This window comes from Saccostrea echinata, unplaced genomic scaffold, assembly GCF_033153115.1.
Source record: "Saccostrea echinata isolate AGI-Se365-2 ecotype Australia unplaced genomic scaffold, CSIRO_AGI_Sech_v1 ptg000012l, whole genome shotgun sequence".
Classification (NCBI taxonomy): domain Eukaryota; kingdom Metazoa; phylum Mollusca; class Bivalvia; order Ostreida; family Ostreidae; genus Saccostrea; species Saccostrea echinata.
In genome coordinates, this window is record NW_026889761.1 from 17,589,582 (window position 1) to 17,612,240 (window position 22,659).

Genomic DNA, 22,659 nt, shown 5'->3' on the forward strand with positions numbered 1-22,659 from the left:
TTTTCGACGTTTTGCAGGATGTTGCCTGGCATTTACTTCATGAAAGCTTGTTTGGATCGGTAGCTGATGACCAAAAGCTGATGATGTAAGTAAAGGATTACTGTAAGGGTTTATCTAGAATAATTCACAGAGTGTTAATATTTTTAACTTGACCAATTGCTCTGACAGATATGTGGGTTGTGGATTTTTTTTTTCTCTATAGCTGGGACACAAGGTCAAACAACACAACCAAAGCCAGTCACATTGTAGATGCCCACACAGCAGAGGTGAACTGTCTGTCCTTCAACCCCTACAGTGAATTTATCCTGGCAACAGGGTCAGCTGATAAGGTAAGATCAGATGTAGATCTAGAGGCATTGCCCTGTCAGGGCTTACCTGATCATTTTTCAGAGAGTCAAACAGCAAACAGCATTTTTATAAGTTTTTCTGTGTTTCGAAAAGAAATAAGAAGCAAATTTGGCAGGAATAGTTGATATTCGTAATGCTTATATACATGTGACTGTTTCACCTTCATTCTACTGGAGTTTTCTGTGTAACTTTATCATCATTAACTCTTCTTCAGGGTTAAACATGACACAGTGAACAGTGCTGTCATAATACTGCTGCCTAGATCAATTTTGAAGCGAAATTAATAGAGTTGGTCATTAATATTTTTTTCTATGAAATGGGCATTCTTTATTTTTATGTTAACATTTATTGCAGACTGTTGCATTGTGGGATCTCAGGAATCTAAAACTCAAACTACATTCATTTGAATCACACAAAGATGAAATTTTCCAGGTAGGTGCTGTCTTTAAAGAAAAATATCAAAATTGCAGAAACATAATGTGATTATTTCTTAAAATTATTAAGTATTTTCAGAGCCTCTCTTACAACTGTAACTGTTGAGTAGTAGATGTTTATAGTTAACTTTGTATTGTTATATGAATTAGGTACAGTGGTCTCCTCACAATGAGACAATCCTAGCCTCCAGTGGAACAGATAGACGACTCCATGTCTGGGATCTAAGGTATGCAAATACTCAAGGGTTAAGGGAATTGATTTAATACCAATTTATTTGCTATCTCCAGCTCATTTTAGGATAGGGAATACTGTAAATCTGGGAATTTTTGCTGTAGATAAATTTTTAGCAAATTTGAGCATGCATTGCATTCGCAAAAATATTTTTCTTAAAAATAAATCAACAACAAAAAATGTTTTTATCTAAAGATAACTTAAAGATTACATCGTTATATATTTTATGTACATGTGTGATTTATGAAATTGTTATGAAAACTTTCAACACCTTGGATGATTTATTTTTTCTAGTATTTTTATCTGATTATTGAAAGTTGGCGTAGTTTAATAGTGTATGTTTTATTCGTAATTTATTGTACTGGTAAACTTCGTTATCTCGACATCGACGGGACCATCGGAAAATGTCGAGATATCCGAGGTGTCGAGATATCAGAGTTGAGACTTGACATCCAAGATTCCATTGCATAGCAAAACAGACAAGTTTATTATATGTAGGCCTACATGACTTTAATATAGACTGTAGCTCAACATATTTCAGAATTCCCTCTATTTTTATTAAAAATCTAGGAAATTATTTTAAAAATCTTGTTTATAAAACGTGTTCTTTATCGAAATCTTTCTAAATTCACAAAGTTTCAGCACAAAGTTACAGCATTGAGCTGAATTCGCGTGTAACTTGCCTTTTCGTCAGAACAGGAAACGAAATGCGCTCTATAAACTTCGAACCGTATAAAGTCGACATCCGATATATGGAAAAAAAAATTAATTAAATGCGGATTATTATTTTCTTATTTCATTCAGGAAGAATGTACATTAAAATTAATTTTCTTAAAGAGATTTGTGTATCTAAACTAACGTAGTGATGTTGCACGAATTACGGCTGATTCGGTCAATCGTGTCGTTAATTGGATTGTTTCCTGTTGAATACATTTTAACTACAAAATATCATTAAAACATTTTTTTAATTCCTTAGTTTGAATTTTTCAATGTGTTTGTTATTCATGGTAATTTAGTTATCTTTTTCAAATTTTAAAAGTTATATTACGTTTCGATATAAATAACACTCTGTACATTTACGCAGAATCGTGTAGATTTAGCAATGATATTACCCAAGCTCAATTAACTTCTCAAAGACGCCGAAGGGGCTTGGGATTCACCTAAAAACACAGTCTATAAAATTAATTAAGCAGCGTGCAGTCAAAACATGGGTGTGAAAGGTGTGAAACTTTGACTACGTCGAGATACCTGGAGTCGTCCGTGCGTGACGAGTGACCCTATCTGACAAACAGTTAAGTTCAGTAGAGCAGAAAATAGCCAATGTGGACATATGCCAGGTAAATTTTGCTCTTGGGACTGTGAATATATGTCGAGATAACCCGGGTTGTCGACATTACCGAGGTCGACATATCAGAGTTTTTGCAAATCATTTATATAGTAAATACTGCCGGGACCGCGGAAGGAAGTCGACATATCCCAGGTTGTCGACATATCCGATGTCGAGATACCGAAGTTTACCTGTATGTACATGCATAACTTACAAACGTTTAAGAAAATTTTAAGAGCTTTTTATATATTAGTTCAAATGATGATTCGCAAAAATTTTAAACGTAAAAATTAATCAACAGACTTTTGACCCAGATTCGCAAAAATAAATCGACGTAAAAATTTCCCGATTTACGGTATGTTTTTCTTATTGTTTGTAGCTAATACATGTATAGAGGATGGGATTTTGCCATTTATTGCAACTGTCTTATGTTTAAGGAGGAGAAGGACCTTGAGCAGAAAAAATACTTGTCATTCATTGTTTTTCATATTTTGTAAATTTCTAATTACGTATGTCCCACATATCTTTAAGCAGTTATATCATTAGGTTTCTTACCTTATTTTGGAGATATTGATTGACAAATACTATGCCCTACAGTATCTAAGTGGAGTTTTAATTCTCCGTGTTTCAATATTTTTTGATTTACGTTGAAATGCAAATCCTTCAAATTATTGATTAACTGTAAAAATTTCTAATGATGAAGCTGACCTCATTATTTCACAGGACATCGTTAAAGAGGACAAAAGCATGACAGAAACGTGTCATGTTACATTTCTCGAGTACGGGTAAAACCAACTATGACGTCACACTTAAGCTAAATAAGCGAAATAAGATAAACCTACATAAGATTTCCGTCATCAGCCATGCAAAAATAATTTTTGTTCCCTGCTTCTCAAAATACTTCATCATATACTGATTATGACCTGTTTTTACATAATAATACTGACCCTGTGTTCACTGAGTATGATCTTGCTGTACTAACAGATCGTGTATGACGTCACCGCTGCAGTTTGGGGAAACAGAGGAGTGGATCAATCTTTTTCATAATTTGCTAATGTTTACAAGAATGTTAAAACTTTTTAAATTTTTTTTATATAAGATGGTAATTAAAGTTAAAAAATTGTCAAAAATTTATACAAGAACTGATGCTTTACACGTTTTGCACTTATATAAACGGAGACTATGACGTAGTTAAACAGAGTCATGTGACCATGTGTCCTTCATCCCCTTAAGAAAGAGGGATTATGAACTTGTTTGAATTTTTTTCTTTACACACCTGATTTTAAATGTGGTTCAGGCTCATACAGTATTAACCTTTATTCTGCCATGATTGTTTTGGTTTATCAGCACAGCTGCTGCCGTAAACAAACCAGTCGATGCATATAGTGTTTCCTTTTCTGTCTGTAACATCTATGTTTTTGTATTTACCGTAAGTTTTGGGGTATAGGTCGATACTTTTTTTCTCAGAACCGTTGGGGTCGCCCAATTTAACGAATCGACCTTTCTAAGGCTAAGTTTATGAAAAATGCCCCCAAATTAGTGAAATTTACGTCAATTTCAAAACAAATCTGTGCCATTTTCGTAACTTTTTAAATTATTTTACCGAGAAAAAAGTACTAAACAATAAAGAATTAAATATCTTCCATTGATTTCTTACAAAATAAGTTCCATTAAATACATGTATCCGTCGATGTACAAAAAAACATTATATCATCTAGTAAATAATGTCTCAACGTATATTTACAACATGCTGTGTCCATCTTGTGAAGTTGGAAGTCGCAATCGCTTACTAAAAATAAAACCGCAACCGTATCAAAGTTTAAAATACAGAAGCGTTTTCACAATCGCAGTTGTAATCTTTTTCTTCCATTTATTTGTAACAATTAATTGAAATAGTATACCTAAATATTTTTTCATTGTCTTGTGATATTTATTTAAATGTAAAATACGTGAAATAAATTGTTGCCAGTAAATTCCTAAAATTATTTACCAAATATACTGCTAGTCATAACTATTTTGTTTTATATCCCAAGGGGTACACTGAATTATACAAAGATTGGCTTCTAATAGAATTTTAATTGTCTGAAAGATAAAGGGATATACACTGTGTACACAAAGGTGTTAACACCTGTGTTGGTTAAAACACCTGCGGGGCATGATTAACAGATCCACGTGCCGTTACAGGGGTATTAGTGCCATACATCATTGAACAAACAAAACTGTGAAATTCATAATGACTGTTAAATTGCGAATGTACTCTCAATTAAATTTATTTTTTCAGCAATATCTCAAGCAAAATTATAGCATGTTAATATAACTAATTTCAATTGCTCACTGTTACATGTACTGGTAATAGTCATTTGCGTGTTTTAGCAAATCCCTGGACAAGAAATATAAAAATGGTGGTCATCGAAGTTAATATTGTACCCCGGTAAATAACGTGGGAATAAAAGAATGTGTCCAAGATGTTCTAAAATGGAAATGATTATTGTTTGATTTCGGGTATTTCCCTAATAATAGCTGTTGTATACTACCATATTTATGTGTTTAAGGACAGAGTCAAACTACGACGGCATTGAACAGGCAAGTTGGAGAAAATACGTTCAAGGAAATTTTAACTATGTTTGTATAAAACACTATTGAAATGCTGTACTTATAAAAATACCAGTTTATTTTCTCAATACGTTAATATCACGGGTTAAGTTAAAGAGGTTTACATGTTCTGATACGTAGTATATACGTAAGAATCTCTAGAAAATCGATAAACAAAGCCTCGTCCTATCTTCCGGATTTGTCCTATCTAAGGATTTTTTAGAAATTAAGGCTGAAAATGAGCCTTTCGACCTATATACCCCATCGACCTATACCCCCAAATTACGGTACCTACGAAAATCCTGTTAAAAAATTAAAAGAGCTAAAATTGCACTTTGTTTTGATATAACTTTATACAAAGAATCTCTTTGTTCATTAAAATACACATACTTTATACACATTTCTGTAATAATTATTGCACAAAAGTTTATTCATAATATTATAAAGTTATCAAAAGTAAATGTGAATATTCTTATCCTGAATACATCCTGAACTTGAATTATCATCTAAAATCCTGTCTAAGACTTCATTTAACTCAGGTCATGCTGATTTCTGTCGACCATTTAAGCAGCTCTTTTCCATTTTGATACTTTACTCATTGCCCCGTTTCCACATACAAAAATCACTGATTGGTTCAGTATTTTTGTCAAACTAAGATTAAACTTATTGGTTTGTATTTATGTTTCTCTTATTCATCAATCCTGCGAAAGAGCTAAAAATAACAAGGAATGTAGTATCATATTAGGAACACCCCCCCCCCCCCCCCCCCCCCAAAAAAAACGACCTGAGGTCGCGATTGGCAGTGGCTGTACTGATAAGCAGTCACGACTCTGTGTCGTGATAGGATAATGGTTAATGTGATTTAACTTTGCATCTGAACAGTAAAATTGGAGAGGAGCAGTCCGCAGAAGATGCTGAAGATGGACCCCCAGAACTTCTGGTAAGGAATAAAACTCCTAAAACTTTTGATACACAATAAAGTTGCTAGAAATAATATTCTGTAAGCAAATACATGTAGCAGGGTACTTCACTCTTAGGCAAAAACATTAATCTCAAGATTTTCAGGCCATATGGTATCTGAAAAATTGAAGACGCATTCTTTTTAGCTCTCTGAGCTTTTCTGATGAAAATTTGGCAAGGATTTGTATGTATGCAAATCTTCTCATTTTCATCTTCTCAAAAACTACTGGACCCTTTTTCAACTAAACTTGGCACAAAGTTTTCTTGCGATACATATACAAAATTTTCAAAGGGTTATATCAATACAGTTACTTTGATATCACAGTGATTCTCTTTAATTTTACTATAGCAATAATACCAAGATGTTACATATAGTTTTAAAAAAAAAAAGTATGAAGATGTTTTTTTTTCTAGGTACGTTCAGTCTGTAAATGTATTTTTGGATAATTAGTTGTGCTATAAAAAAGTATAATCTATTTCAGTTTATTCATGGAGGGCACACAGCTAAAATTTCGGACTTCTCCTGGAATCCCAATGAACCTTGGGTAATTTGTTCGGTGTCTGAGGACAACATAATGCAAGTTTGGCAGATGGTAGGTAGAGATCGTGTTTACTGTATTTATTGCAAACAAACCACATGACATATTTGTTAATCCCAAATAACTGATGTTTAAGCAGATTTTAATAATGTTCAATGAATCAAAATTGACTTTGTCCTTAGATAATTTTATAATGGAACGTAGATGTCACACAGTTATTTTGTTAAACTTCACTGACATGAGATGAAAAGCAGGTACATGTATATGACCCAACAGAAGCAGTGACAATTTTTTTCCATCATTTTGTTTTGCAGGCAGAGAATATTTATAATGATGAAGAGCCAGACACACCTGCAGCTGAACTAGAATCGGCCACTTCATAGACAGCCAGCGGCCACTTCATAGACAGCCAGCGGCCACTTCATAGACAGCCAGCAGAAGAAATCGTGAGACCATGGAAATCAATTGTCCAAACTCATCACATTCTGTTTTATTTCATTAATGCCTTGGGATATTGAGACTGAATATTTTTATCTCAGTGACTCTAGATATAATTTAATTGAACTCTTTGTGTCACATTACTAATTCATTTGGAAACTTAGTAGCCTTTGATGTTCATCCTTGTGTAAAGTGTGCATATGTACAGTAAATCATGTCTAAATATCAAACAAGTTTGTTTTTTCTTGGATTTCTGTATCGTCTTGTTTGAAAAATATCTTATATAAATATACGTACATGTACACTGTATAGGGTTTTAATTCGGCAGATGTATAATTTTGCCAATTTTTCCTTTGGTACTTAATTATAGATGTGTGAATTCGTGCAGATATAGATTATGTCATCTTTGTTTTTATATAATAACCTATCTGCATAATAACAGGTAGAATTAATCATCTTGTTTTAAATCTGGGTCTTATTTCATTCATGTGTAGTTAAAATTGACATGACGTGAGTTAATTCCCAGTTGCAGTGCATCAATAGTGGTTATCAAATTGCCTTTATTCTGGCAAAGTTTTTATAGCAGTTTGCTTTCTAAAAATTTCATTTTGATGCATTGTAACATACTGTTAATAATCCTTAACTTTTATGTGTCAATTGATAAAGCTCAGCCACACAGGCTTCAGGAACAAGTAAGACATTGAACATACATATTACATAGTGAAACTACCTTTTGATTAAGGTGAGTTATGAAATTTTGTGGCCCTTCCCCCTTTTCTCCCATCAAAGAAAAAGGCATTTTTTGGAGTGGGGTGAAAGAAAATTGTGGGTTGGAGAGATTGAATTGAATGACTGACAGATGTATTGTAATCTCAACATGCCCAGTAGTTCCACAGAGGACACAAAGAGAGGGAACTGATCCTTGCTGAAAGTTATGGAAAGGAATTAGTTCTTTGTGCAATAGAGCAGTAGGCAGAGAAAAAGGTTTGACTGATGGAACAAAGACCTGTCATGCTTAAGTCCACTCCTGTCTCTTCTTTTCCCTACCTGGTTTCCTCCATGACATACCATTTATACCATATGAAAAGCAGAACCATACGGTCCATTGATGGCCCTAATATGGCATAAAATTGTAGTATATGTAGTCATCCCCCAAAAATTATAAACTTCATTTATTTTCCTTCATTTTTACAATGAAGCTCTAATGGTCAAAGAGAAGAGCTTATGCATATGTAAAGGTGTCCCCATCCATCCGTTGCTCGCTATCTGTCCGTAAACATTTTTTTTTTCAAAATGCTATTTTTCATGAAGTTTTGACCCAATTTAAATAACTAAAGACTTGGTACACGAGTACACTGCAGTAAGATACATAATTGTATGAATCGTTTTCATATTTTTTTTTTCTTTTTTTGATTTTGTGTTGTCAGTTACTGAAAATAGTAATTTATATGAAATTCATTTCCTCCAACAGTTTTGTTCCGATTGCAACAAGACTTGGCACACAAGTACACTATACCAAGACGCTTGTTAAACGGTTTTGTCAGGATTACTAAAAATAGAAATTACTTTAACATTCTCTCAAAACATTACTCCTCGTACAGTTTTGGTCCAATTTCAATAAGACTTGATACACGAATAGATTGTAAAAAGATAATCTTTATTTTAAGTACACACCAGTAGAGCCACAGTTCATTAGAGACTTGATTCTCGTTGGACTTTAGCATGGGAGTTTGCTATGGAGTGTAAAAAGCATCTAAAAATAAATGCATACAATATGAATTCTTTAAAGGATAATATGAAATCTTTAACACGTAGTGTGAATAATTTGATAATATGTATTGTGAGTCATGAGAAAGAGATGGTAACATCAAAGAAGATGACCATAGAATGGGTGTGTGTGTGGCTTGCAGATTTTGGAAATGAATCTTCTGTCCTTAAATATTTCGAAAATAAAATTATGTGCACTTCACTAGCAAGAAAATAATCTTGACTGGACCTTATACCAACCCCCACCCCTTTCTCTCACCCCGAAATAGAGTTTTGCCCCCACCCCCCCTTTCGGGTGGGGATGTCAAATTTTTCCAGTGAAAAAATAATCTGATCGTGGCCATCTTGGAAATAAATATTCTGTCCTGTGAAGGCATGAAAAAAAATCTGATTCGACCCCCCCCTCCCCCCGCCGAATCAAATGTCTAATTTGCCAAAGTGAGCAGAATGAGGTATACCTGCTTAACATATCCCCCCCCCCCCCGAATCAAATGGTCTAATTTGCCAAAGTGAGCAGAATGAGATATACCTACATAACATATTTCGTGAAATTGAATGGTAAGTTTTGAATTAAAATGCTGTCAACCCTATTATATTCCAATTATACATGTACCCCTAAAGAAGATGGGTGAACAAGGCGGGCGAAGTGCCTATAGTGCGACAAACATGAAGTGAAAAATAAAATCTCAATTATATAAAAATTTTCTTTGATATTTCATCTAACATTAAAGTATATTTTATGCTAAATCTCTACAATTTACAAAAATCTCACAAAGACTGAAATTATTTGCCTACGAAATAGCATACACACACTAAAGAGGACAAAAAGGATCATTTTCTCACACTTTAACAAAATTTTTCGATATGAGTGGGTCTTCGCTCCATTTTTTTGAAAGTTGATCCTAAAAGTGTGCATAAAAATACACATTTTTTGGTTTACAAAAACATGGAGCAAAGACCCACTATACCTTAAAAGTACACTTTTATGACAAAGCATTCGCATCTTTCCGAGAAATACTTGAAGTCCATTAAGTCAAGGGTCATATCACAAATATGATTTAAATGCCACTATTCGTCAGGAGCTGCGTGGCGTAGTGGTTAACGTGTTGGTCTCGAAACAATATGATACTCCGGATTTTTATTGATAGGGGTTCGAATCCCACGAATAGCATTTTATTTTTTTAATAAAAGAATATTTTTTTCCGAGATCTTTTTTCTCAGAAAAGTTTTGTTAATCATAATTTCATAAATTTCAATAATGAGAACTTTATTTTAAATACTTAATTCACAAATTGAATATGATTTTATTAATATCTGAAGCTATAGGCATTCTGCACGCCTTGTTCACCCATCTTCTTTCAAACATGTTGTTATGTCATATTTGGAATGTTGACAATTAACAAAAGATAGAATTACATCACAAAGTGAAACTGATGAAAAAAATTTCCAGCTTTCTATTGATGAATTTATATCTCCATTTTTTTTTTTTTTAGAAATTTTTGGTAGATCTACCAAAACAGAAGAGTTAATTTTGTTGTATTCAGTGACATAAAGGTATTTTCGCAAACATCCTGTGTGGTGTGTGATATTTCTAGAATCTATAAAATTATATTTAACGATTTGTCATTTCTGGGTTTTTCAGCATGTTCAGCAATAAATGCTAAAATATCTGATGCAAGTGATAGACTGGTATTGCCTGTCTCTATCGTTCGAAAGAGTCTGTATATCGCACATATCAGACAGGCAAGCCAGTCTAATGCAAGTGAATGAAAATTTCGAGTGGTTTAGGCATTCGCGTATGAATATATTGACAAACTTTTCTTGTTCGTTTGTTTGTTTAAACTTTAATTCTTATTTACTTAGGAAATTAATTAAGTATCCTAGAGTCAACATTTAGTCAAAAGTGATACATTCTCATTGATGAATTCTTTTCCGCGCAATGTACCGAGTGTGACTAAAAATGGGTAGTAAAACTCGGGCCGGGCCGGGAATTTTGAAACTGAAAACCGGGTTTTTGCTAAAAACTGAAAAAATACTCAATTATTTGTCATGAAACTTACAGATTTAATTAAATACAACACAATATGCCTTTGCTGAGAGTTTCAACTCCAAGTATTACTTTTTTCAATGATTATTGACGGTTGTCATTTTCCTGGTGACTAAAACAGGAGTGTTGGTAAAATGGGTAGGCAAACCCGGGCCGGGGCAAATTAAAAACCGGGGCTATTCGAGATTTTTTAATTTTCTTCGCTAATACTCTACCAATCGATTTGAAATTTTTAGATTGTGTTTCTTAAAGGTTTTTGAGTATTTGTTATAAATATCACCTTGAAATACACAGGATTTTGGATTTTCTAGGCGATTGTTTATTTCCTAGTTGGTAAAATGGGTAGGCAAAATCAAGACGACGTTTTACGGTATTTTTAACGGTAGACAGACATCTCGGCCCAACGACACCTCGGCCCGTCACGTTTGACACCTCGGCCCTGACAGGTCGGCCCAAGATAATTGACACGTCGGCCCATATAAAAGACTTCTCGGCCCAAGCAAAATTTTGTGATAGAAAGAACAATCCGGTGTCTGAATTGATATTATTATATATATAATTATTCTTTCTGACGATTAAACGATTTTCTTCATTAAATTTTTTTTAATCAAACTGGGAAAGGGGGGGGTCTATGATAGATAATAGTTTCATTTCTATTTATAGGCCTAACTAAAATCATATAAGTCCTTAACTTGCATCTCTCTCTTGTGGAAAATGTGCAATATATATATGCTAAGTAATACTAAATTTTAACATAATAATAGCAATTCTTTCTTACGATTTTATATATTTCTATTATAAGAATAGCTGCATGTCGTAGTATCATTTTGCATTGTTTCTCTGACGATTAGAAACAATTGAGATAGGTCAATAATCCATGAAAAGAAATTGATTCATTTAACTGCGAGAATGAACAGATGCAGCCTTTATGATTTTTATGATGTAAAAGGGGCATTTAAAAAAGTTCGATAAAATGATAACTTTCGTGTTTTCTTAGGAAATAAAATAGTAAATATTCAATGGATGTGAATGTACTGTCTCACAATTAAGCCTGCTCGTAATTAACCCCTCATTGTCACCAGTATTACACGCACTTGAGACTCCAAAGGATGCGCCGCGGCATTTTGTTTGTTTATCAATTAGCACCTTAATTATATGTCTTCTCATTCCTTGATTATAGTCAAAATGCTCATGGTTCAAGGTTTTTTATAATCTAAAAAAAATTCATCGCATATTCGATTTATTTTTTCTATTAATATTTTATTTAAGTCTCAAATTGGAAATATAATATATTTTGTAATGAAATTCTGATTGGGCCGAGGTGTCTTATAGATGGGCCGACCTGTCTTAAATCTTGGGCCAACCTGTCTGAGCCGAGGTGTCATTGGGCCGAGATGTCAATGGGCCGAGGTGTCGTTGGGCCGAGGTGTCTGACATTCTTTTTAACTTATGGGTCAATACGTTGATATTCTTGTGGGTTTTCCCCATGATTAACACGGCATATTAACTATAACTAATGAGTTTTACATCGCAAACTGCTAAAACTATGCAAAATTTACGCATTTTCAGAAAAACTGGGTCATTAAAACCGGATCCGATCACCCGGGGCAAACCCGAAAATTCCGAAAAAATGATAGCGAATTGTTCGTATCGGAGGATGTTAGCTATCACCTTACTGACATTGCCCAGCTCTAACCACATGGAGACCTGTATCCTCACAAGAGCTTTTTTTTATTATTTAATATGTGAAATTACTAAAATGTTGGAATTTGAACTAAAATATTTAATGCACTATTTTCATTTTTGTCTTGTTTGGTTTACATTTGAGGCACTAGTAAATGAATTTAAAAAAAATTAAAAATATTTTTAATCAAATGGGTTTTGAATTTACTAAACTCAACTCATTAAAATATAATTGTCTAAAGATGTCACTTTGATCTTTTTATTATTTTTACATCACAGCTATTTCCTTCCTCTTTCAAAGATAATTAACTTAACAAGGTAAGCCACTTAGTCTAAATTGATCAAGCCAGCTTATGTGTGATTAAAGCCTGGCATAGTACTCTGCATTAATATTCATATAATTATTTGATCTTTCCTTAAATGATTTTTTATATCAATAGAAATGAAATAAAAGCTGCCAACAAATAATTGGGATTAATTTTTTTTTTCCAGGTGACAATCTCTCGTAATGTAACCTAGCTGTACAATTATTCCGGATTTTTCAGGTTTGTCCCGGGTGATCGGATTCGGTTTTAATGACCCGGTTTTTCTTAAAACGTGTAATTTTACGCAGCAATAACATAACCAATGAAAAAATACTAATTTATAGTTAATATATAATCTTAGATATCAGAATGATTCATAACTTTACTGACTTTTCGTCAAATATGTCAGAAAACTTAAAATGCTGACTTTGGAAACTGCCTACCCATTTTACCAACTTGGAAATCAACAATCGCCAAGGAAATCTAAAATACTGAGTATTTCAAGGCAATTTTCTTATCGAATACAAATAAACCTATAACAAACATAATCTGAAAATTTCAGCTGGATTGATAAAGTATAACGGTAGAAAATTAAAAAATCTCGAATAGACCCGGTTTTTAATTTGCCCCGGCCCGGGTTTGCCTACCCATTTTACCAACACTCCTAAAATAGCTGTAAAATGGGTAGTAAACCCGGTTTACATATTTTGGTGTTTTATACTTAATATCATTGAAATAATTGCAGTTTTTTGTATTGCAAAAATCGAAATGAACTTAAACTGCCAAAAAATTATAACCATTTCATAAATATATTCCGACTGTAGAAAATAAATGCATTTTTGAATACCCGGGACCGACCAAAACCGGACACGTTTACCCGGGACGAACCTTAAATTTCCGAGATAATGATGAGAGTAGTAAATAACCTGAACCAAGCCAGCTGCGTAGATTTTATTTAAATTTACTGGTATTATTTTCATGATCTTAATTTAACATGTTCCAAGCTAGCTCTGCCGACATATACATGTAATTTCAGGGAAATGATTACCTGAATACAAATCTAGGTGTAACCTACAGTCTTTCTCTTGTCAAATCAATAAGATACATAACTCCATTAGTATTAAAAAAAAAAAAAAATTGTCGGGATTTTTGTGTATATTTCATTCATTTTCTCCATTTGTTGATTATCTATTTTGGGGGGGGGGGGGGGTACTTTTTTTTTTAATAAATTCTACATTATTCTCTGCACCCGGTTATCTGATGGCAATTTTTCGGAATATTCCAGTTTGTCCCGGGCAAACGCGTCCGGTTTTGGAATCTCCCGGGTGTCAAAAATCGGCGATTATTTTAACAGTGTTTAATTATCGACATTAAGTTTTGCAATTGTTGTAATATTTAAGTTCTTAAAGTTGATAAACATCGATAAAACACAAAGAAATCCCTTTTTTTAGTGTAATTGGCTTTAAATCACCAAAATGATTAAACCGGGCTTACTACCCATTTTACTGTTTTAGTCACCGGGAAAATGACAATCGTTAATAGTAATTGAAAAACGTAATATTTGGTGTTAAAACTCTCAGCGAAGACATATTTTGTTGTATTAAATTACATCTGTAAGTTTCGTGATGAAGAATTCAGTATTTTTGATATCGCAATTAACAAAAAAGTTATGCCCAAAAATGATGCTAAAATTGTCAGGAGTGCAACACCTTTTTGTGACATTTTGAAATTTCAATATTTTTTGGAGATCTGTGAAATAAAATATAATGCTTCATGTTGAAAATAAAGACTTTCCTGATAATATTCAAAGTATTGAGCTTTAAATGTGGACTGTCATAACTTTTGTTTAATCAAGTTGTGGTCATGGCTGATGTTTAAAAAAATGTTATACCATGTCAGGAGTGCAACAGAAAAAATGTAGTGTTGCCAAAAAAACATCAATTGTAAAATTCTGATAGAAAATTAAGACAAAAAAGAATTTTGGAAGTGTAAAATAATAACTGATATACATTTTAAAACTTAAAAATGTTATATAAATCACAAGCAGCATTAATGAGAGTCAAGTATATGTGCATACCCAAAAATGTCAGGAGTGCAACATTTGATGTTTTGCTCCCAAGCATGAAAAAACTATAATCATTATAGGATTTTCTGATTTTTATTTTGGAAAATAAAGACACAAAGAACATTTTTACCAAATAGATTTATCAATTACAGGATCTGTCTGTGCTTCAGATCCATATTTCTATGGTCAGGAGTGCAACACATTTTTTTAATGCTTTTGGTCAGGAGTGCAACAAATATGTTAGAATTATAAATCATCCAATAAGAATAAAAATAAAGAAAAAATGATGAGTAGAATTTTTCTGGTGGGTTACTGTGTTTGTCTTGTAAAGGAAAATATGCTTTAAAATATATTGTATCTTCTAAATATACATTTAAGCTAGTTTTTTGGCATACAATAGGTATAATTCCAGATAAAATGTGAATTTTAAATACTTTCATCTGTTTTAATTATGAAGTATTGGACTATAAGTATTGCACAATTTCATTACCACTTGATGTTGCCAACACTTTGTGAATTTTTGTGTTCTATGGTTTTAATTTTAAACTTTACTGCAGTCAGGAGTGCAACAAAACTGCTTCATAATTACCAATGCTTTTTAACTACCTTTACTAAAAAATAAGTTGAAAAAAAATGCTTGATACTATTTGATGTTCAAAACACTATGTCTATCAACAAATTACAGAAATTTTACAGTCAATTCAGGGAATAGTTTTCATCATTTCACATATATTCTAAATACAATTTATGTATATAACACTTTGCAAATAATCATGTTTTAAGGTCTTCAAAATATGAAAAACCTGCTGTAAACGATGAAAAATATCAACACGACAAATTGATTTACAAAGTAAGAATGGGTTATTGTGTGTTATAATTTTTAAAACAATGTTATTAAATAAAATACATATCAGATGTCAGGAGTGCAACACAATAATGTAACATAGGGTCACTTCAAAATCTAGTATTTTTTGTAAGAGAACTTGTATATAACAATTCTTTTTTGGCTTAGTTTTAAAGAATTGACTTGAACGGACAAAAAAGTGAATTTTGGGAAATTTTATTGCTTCATATTTTTTTCATATTAAAACTTTTCAAACCAGAATTGAAAAAAAAATGTAAAATAACAATCAAAAAGCCAATTTTTTGTCACATGTACAAGAAAAGATACTCATTCAAGGTCTAGATTTAATCATTTATACCCCTTTTACCATTTTGAAGCATAAAAAACTATAATTTCTTGTGATTTTGTATTTTAGAAAGTCTTTTAAGGTGTAATGATATTTTCTTTTTTCAAAAGAAATTTTACTAATAAAAATTCTGAAACTTTTTAATCCAATTGTCTATTCTATTGCCACTTCAGGATTTTAAACTAGAATGCATTTGCAATATGATGATATAAGTGAAAAATATGTTACAAGTAGTTGAATTTTGCCAAAAAAATTCAGTTTGGTGGTCATTTTTTTTGAATTCACCCTTATCTTAACATGAACTTGCCAACATTGAAAGTAGTAAAGGGGTCCACATCTATGGTAACATACATGTATGTTACGTTTTCCAAAAAAGAAAAAAGAAATAAAATTAAGAAAAAAATAAAATAAAATTTATTCCTCAGATTGATAACTAATATAACATGTGATATTACTTTAATAGTTCAACAGCTAGTCTCAACATTGAATTATTTATAAATAAAATAAAAACAAATGAGAGATAAAAAAAATTATTCATTGCATTATAAATGTAAAATATTCTTTTGCCAGATTTTTCACCAAGGATTCTTTCCTAACCTTTTCTTCTTCCCCTTCACACCATCCTAGCTTTTTACAAGCCCATAGGTTGGGGTTGTGTGTGTGTAGGCCTGGGAGGGGGGGGGGGTCATCCTTCACTCTTTTGGAGAAAGTTATATATATTTTACTATGTAAATTTTCAGTAAAGATAACCCCCCCCCCCCAAGGCTATACATATGTAACCCCCCCCCCCCCGGCCACACACACACAATAATTTAATACCTATACTGTTTCCAATAACAAATATATATATATAACGTAAATTAGAAACGCTTTCACTGAATAAGAAGTAGGAATTGTTCACTTACGATCAGTTTAAGAAGAGCGCACATTGATTGATTGAGCTTTCTTCTATTCATGGACGCCGCCATGTTGACTTGGGTAATTATGATCGGGTTTGAGGTTTAGAATTTTGCGCATGCGTACTTTTAGTTCCGGAGTGAATCTCACCCGTCCCTGAGACACCTTCATTTGAAAAAACGACATTTGTAAATATATTTTTTAATATCAAAGATTAAACTATATATACTAAACTTACTACCTTTCATATTAACCAAAGTATTGAGGTTTTGAAGGGGCATTTCGGTAGTTTCAAAGGGCATTTCGGTAATTTCATGGGGCATTTCGGTAAATCAAGGGCATTTCGGTAATTCGAGGTACCGCCGGAAGTTTACATATGTTGCTATTACTTTGTAAATAAATAGCAGGTGTACGTGTAACATGCTTAACAGAAACACGACGTTGCATGAACGACACCTAGAACAAGTATTTTCTAGGCCAGCAACGTGTTCTCTTTAAAACAAAATAAAATATTCCCACAAAATGACAAGAGGACGTGATAATCTTCGAGGAAGGGTGCGTGGCGGTCGGCATGGCCGTGGGGGTAGTAGGCGACGAATGGGGAGAAGAAATCGGACAAATTTCGACACAAAAAAGAAGGTTCCAGTTGAGGTGAACTTGGAGACAAACCCTCAGGAATATTTCACTTCTAACATCACCGTGGAGCAGCATTACAACGGACAGAATGAAAATCGAGTACGGTACGCAGCGACAATGGCAGTATTACAGGAAAACGGTGTTGAAGTAGCGCAAAGTAAGTTTGAATCCTTATTTGTCTTGAAATGGAAAAAGAAAATATTTTAAAAAATCAATCGGTTTTTAATATGAAGTTACTCATCAATTGTTGTGTGCTCATTGTAGGGTTTGAAAATCATTAATTTAAATGTAGGAAAAAGCCCAGAAAACTTGTTAGAATTCGTGACTGGTTCTGATCATGCTACTAACATTTGTCAAACGCATATTTGTACATGTTGAAATATTTGAGAAAAAGAAAATAAATTGTAAACCTTGTAAACCTTTTACTTTGATAATGTATATTTATACTACTTAATACCTCCTCACTTTTTTCAATAGACTTTTTTCATTAAATTGAAAAAAAGCAAGGGAAAGAATTCAAGAGGTCACACTCTGATTGTATTTTAATCAATTAATAATAACTTGTGTATCATTCATTGATTTTCAAGAGGACTTACAATACATACCTATAACACAATTCTATTTTGCAGATGCTCGAATTCGAGCACTTGCCACAGCATGGGCAAGGAAAGATTTCCAGTTGGCGGAGTCTTTCCTGCAAAACAGAGACAACTTTGGTCTCAATGAAATCTTGAAAGCCCTCCAGCTCCTGGACGCTGGACGCCAAGCCAGGGTGCTGGAAAAAAAGATGAAAATGCTGCAGGTGTCCAAAAACAAGGTTAAGCCTAAAACTATTGGGAAACTCAAGTCAGACATTGATAACCTTAATAGGATGAAATCACCTGTAAGTAGCAAGTATTTTCAAACGCCCTTCATCAGTCAAGTTCTTGTTTTTCCTTGCCATTTTAAGAACCAGAGAGAAATTAAAATTGGATTCATATGTAATTTAACATACAATTAAATGTGTTGTTGTTTAAGAACTAGAGAAAAAAATTGTAATTTACAACTTAAATTACTTAAAAGTTTAGTCAATATAAAAAAAGAATTTGAAGCCCAGATGTTGAAATCCATACTTTTAGAATAAAATAAATTGAATGGACATTTGTGAATATTATAACAGTATGGATCTGCTAGTGGTGCTGTCTGCAAACACATCAGGAGGTGGGTCCAACATTTTACTGCAAAAGAACTAGAGTTTTATGCCATACATTTTCCCAAAGATCCCTGGAAGAAGTTAGCAGACATCTGCCACTTTCATCCACAGAAGGTATTATTATTTTTCCTTTCCTGATTTGTTATACCCCCCGCTTGAAAAGTGGGAGGGTATATAGTGATCGGGATGTCCATACGTCCGTCCGTCTGTCTGTATGTCCGTCCATCCGTCTGTTACACATTGGGGTACCCATCTCTTATCCACAACTCTTCTTTTACCACTGAATGAAATTTAATGAGACATTCACAGAATCTTTGTTACATAGTGCCATTGTGACCTCCTATTTTACTTTTTGATCTGACACTTATTTCGGGTCTCCTAGAGCAAAACATGGACTTTGCCATTATAACCATATGGGAGGCGGGGGGTATCATTTAGTGAGCTCATTGCTCACAGTACCCCTAGTTTCCTCTGTAAATCATTATAAAAGACTGGGTTTTTTTTCAATGTTGTACTCTATCTCTTTCTGTAGGATTTTCCCTCACTAGAGTGGTTCCTTCCTTACTGCTATGGACAGGGGGCACCACCTGAGACGACTGTCGGTCGTATGATGACGATGACAGCAGAGAATGTGAATGAAATGCTCGAGGACCTGTCAATTCCATATCTGTCAGTGAAATCACATAAAGATAAGCTGACGAACGCCTCCAAAGGCCACATAGCAGACCGTGAGGACAAACTGGATACCATCCTCTGGTTAGTTCATCATATTCAAAATATAATGTATATATTAAATATTGTCTAATTTTTGGCAAAATTCATTTCACCATATTATAGCCATAGTCACCTGATTAGCTAACTTATGATAATTGTGTAATTACTAATTGATGAATTAAAATTTATTACTACACAATTTAATTACTTCATTTCGTACGTTGGTCATTTTTTATAGCCATTTTTTTTTTGTGGAAAATTTTTATTATTACATCTGTACTCTGAACATGATTGAGAATGTTTGTAACATTAAATCATAGGTGGTATGAGGAACTAGCCTGCAAGGAAGTAGATGATGCAATACAGAGGAGGTTAGAGAATGGTGACCCTGTGACCCTACCAATCGGTAAACTCCTGGAAAGACTGCTAGTATTCAAAAGGCTGTTTGATGGCAGCTCTGATGAGGACAGGAAGGCTAAGTTCTATGGAGACCTTCTAAGGATTGCTGAGGACAGACTTAAACAAATCAAGTATGCCATCAATTACCTTACAGATGTTCAAAAGGGAATTCTCGTATTGTTTTTAAAAAACTACTGTTTAATATCTTGTTTTCTGTTTGTTAACTAAGCTTTTTATCAGGCAGTTTATTCCTCTGTAATAAGAGATAATAATATATTTTATAGGCTTCCCCTTGAGTCTCCAGTCCTGGTGATGGGTGATGCTTCCACATCCATGTCCGTGGCGGTACAAACCAGCACCATCATCGCAGGAATTCTGACAGCCATAACTTCAGCTAAACTCTCCTTCTTCAACACTACTCACAAAGAGCCAGAGAAAGTACCGACAAATGTGGAGGAGGTTTGTATTTAGAAACTTGGCAATTCCATTCAATTTAAGTATCTATGACATATATAGCATTTTGATGTGTGTTTAATAGTTTTTAGTGCATTGGAAAGTGCGAAAAAATTCTGATTCTGTACTTTCTATATTGTTTGGTTCCAGCAATTTCTGAAAGTGAATAATAGCTAGTAGACTGTTATTTTTCTTTGAAACACTGTAAATCACATTCTATTCACGAGAACTTTATTTTTGCGTTGTTACACAAGATGGCATCCTAGAAAAAAAAATTTTCTCACATATATTTTATTAGTAAAGATTATATACAACAATACCCAGATTTTGTGAAAATTTTGTCTCGCTTATAAATACTAAAACCTATCTCGCAAAACTATAAGGTGTCATGAAAATATGGTGATCTACAGTATTGTTTCATTATATGTACATAATATTTCAAAAAATACAGCTCTTTAATTAATACCGATATTTTTTTACTTTAGGTGTTACAACTAGCTTTGGATACACCTGCTTCAGGATGCACAGCAAATGCCGCCAGTTTGTATCCTTTTTATGAACGGAAAGAAGTCTTGAAGACACTGATCATGGTCACAGACGAGGAAGAGAATACCGACTTCCAAAACTTCAGGTAAAATCTATTTCTATACTGCTTAAACAAAAAATACTACTATTTCTTATTGTAATTCATTAATTGTTTTATTTTCTGGGGATAATTAACTGATCTATTATAAATGTCTATCAGCTGCAATCCTGAGAAAGATCTCTCATACATTTCTTGGTTGTTTTTCAATTTTTTTCAAATATGACACAGCAATGCATGGTACATGATTGTGTATATGTATCTTTATGCTAAATCTAATTCATATTCACAGATTCAAAGAGTTATACACAAAGTACTGCAAGGAAGTTTACCCAGCCAAGCTGGTGTTTGTATCCTTCCTGGATAGCCAGCACGCTAAGGGTCAGATGGTCAGCCAGTTAAAAGACGACGGAATTGAAGTCATGCAGTTTGTGTTCCACCAATCACAACCAGATCTGACAAAACTAGACAAGTTGTTTGGATTGCTGTCTGCAGAGACTCAGATGTTCGAGGACCAGATTAAGACTACAGAGGAGAGAATGAAGACCGAAGGCGTGTCCAAGGTGTTCAAGGAGCTAAAAACTAATTAGGGGCAAAAACGCTATATTTGACGCGCAATAACATTATGGAGAGTGTAAGAGAATATTGTAGAGTATCTGTGATAAAACTATTTCTGAAAATTAAGTTCATATGTGTTTTGTGATAAACTGTAAATAGTACATGTACTTATTTAACTGATTATGTACATGTATTTCATTTCTTATTTGCTGTTTTATAGGATGTTACATGTTTTTGTATGATACTCATTATCTAATGATTTTATTGAATACCTGTATTTTACTTTTGGTCATAATATGTGTATAATTTACCTTTTGTAAATTGTCAGTACAGTGAGTGCTGATGCAGTAAACCCTTGCAACAGTTGCAATTCTATATTATGAATAAGGAATACAATTTCTCTATAAAACTGCTCAGAGTAAGAATTCTGGTACTTTTTCTCCAACAGGACATCATTATTCGGTTCTAAAGACTTACCTACTGAGACTCTTCTTTTGAAACACGATGGTTTTAGATTGCGATTTCATCAATTGTCACTTCTAACACAGAAAAAAATCATAAATGACTGAGACTAGTTCTCTCTTTCTTAACAACAATGAAAGTGGAGTCATCATTCATATAGTTTCATGTTGAAACCTCCCAGACCCCAAAGGAAGGACATACACAACATAGTTTTGAACTTTATTTTCTTAGTCCCTAACTTGTTGAAGAGTTTCAATTACTGAATAACCTTTATGTGACTTTATAATTCCTAATGATGCTGTACCCCTTAACAACTTCTGAAACAAATTTGGAGGAAATACCAGCTAAAATATATTTGATAATTTTTGCACACATTTCTTTGAATAACACAATAATTTTCATTATTTGATATTTCCATTTATTTAAAACCCTGATTATGTATGCTGAAGAACATCTGATGGTATTATGCTCTTATATTTAAATATCTTGAAAAATTCTCAATATGTAAGGTATGTTGTGTATTATCTTAAATCATAAGAATCATTAGTGCCTACAGACTCGGATTAGCATTGGGGCCCATGGCCCTCATTTTCTTTAATTTTAGACGTATGCCAATAAATTTAAAAAAAAAAAAGCTAGGTTTATCAATCCTTAACTATAATTTTTTGGCAAGTTTTTGCAAGAATTTGTATCCAAAATATGGTTTTTAAATATTTTTATCCCAACTGGCCCCCAGTATTAAAATGAAAATGCACGTCTACAAGACACCACCATTTATATCACGCGCACCTGAAGTGTGGATCGGTACCCCCCCCCCCCCCCCACTTTAATTTGTAAG

At 33.3% G+C, this 22,659-nt stretch overlaps 2 protein-coding genes across 3 annotated transcripts in view; both read left to right on the forward strand.

Moving 5' to 3' along the window:
* LOC133185440 (histone-binding protein RBBP4) overlaps window positions 1–7,103 on the forward strand; it is a 241,291-nt gene extending 234,188 nt beyond the window's left edge. For both annotated transcript variants that reach the window (XM_061320640.1, XM_061320639.1), the window contains 7 exons: window positions 18–85; window positions 203–329; window positions 703–780; window positions 933–1,009; window positions 5,816–5,873; window positions 6,376–6,486; window positions 6,747–7,103. In XM_061320640.1, coding sequence (XP_061176624.1) covers window positions 18–85; window positions 203–329; window positions 703–780; window positions 933–1,009; window positions 5,816–5,873; window positions 6,376–6,486; window positions 6,747–6,815 — 588 coding nt within the window. In that variant the 3' untranslated portion in view covers window positions 6,816–7,103. The remainder of the gene's footprint in view (window positions 1–17; window positions 86–202; window positions 330–702; window positions 781–932; window positions 1,010–5,815; window positions 5,874–6,375; window positions 6,487–6,746) is intronic.
* A 10,201-nt stretch (window positions 7,104–17,304) lies between these two features.
* LOC133186043 (uncharacterized) lies at window positions 17,305–21,752 on the forward strand. The gene is made up of 8 exons (XM_061321322.1): window positions 17,305–17,617; window positions 18,090–18,343; window positions 18,620–18,766; window positions 19,185–19,408; window positions 19,687–19,896; window positions 20,050–20,224; window positions 20,704–20,849; window positions 21,094–21,752. The coding sequence occupies exons 1-8, from the start codon at window positions 17,347–17,349 to the stop codon at window positions 21,389–21,391; spliced, it is 1,725 nt and encodes a 574-aa protein (XP_061177306.1). The 5' UTR covers window positions 17,305–17,346; the 3' UTR covers window positions 21,392–21,752.
* The last annotated feature ends 907 nt before the right edge of the window (window positions 21,753–22,659 follow it).

Excerpts from the sequence above, each read along its gene's own strand:
- LOC133186043 (XM_061321322.1), top strand. The coding sequence starts at position 17,347 with ATGACAAGAGGACGTGATAATCTTCGAGGAAGGGTGCGTGGCGGTCGG. Across the intron at positions 17,618-18,089 it reads CGGTGTTGAAGTAGCGCAAA|ATGCTCGAATTCGAGCACTT; the intron begins GTAAGTTTGAAT and ends TCTATTTTGCAG. Across the intron at positions 19,897-20,049 it reads GACAGACTTAAACAAATCAA|GCTTCCCCTTGAGTCTCCAG; the intron begins GTATGCCATCAA and ends TATATTTTATAG.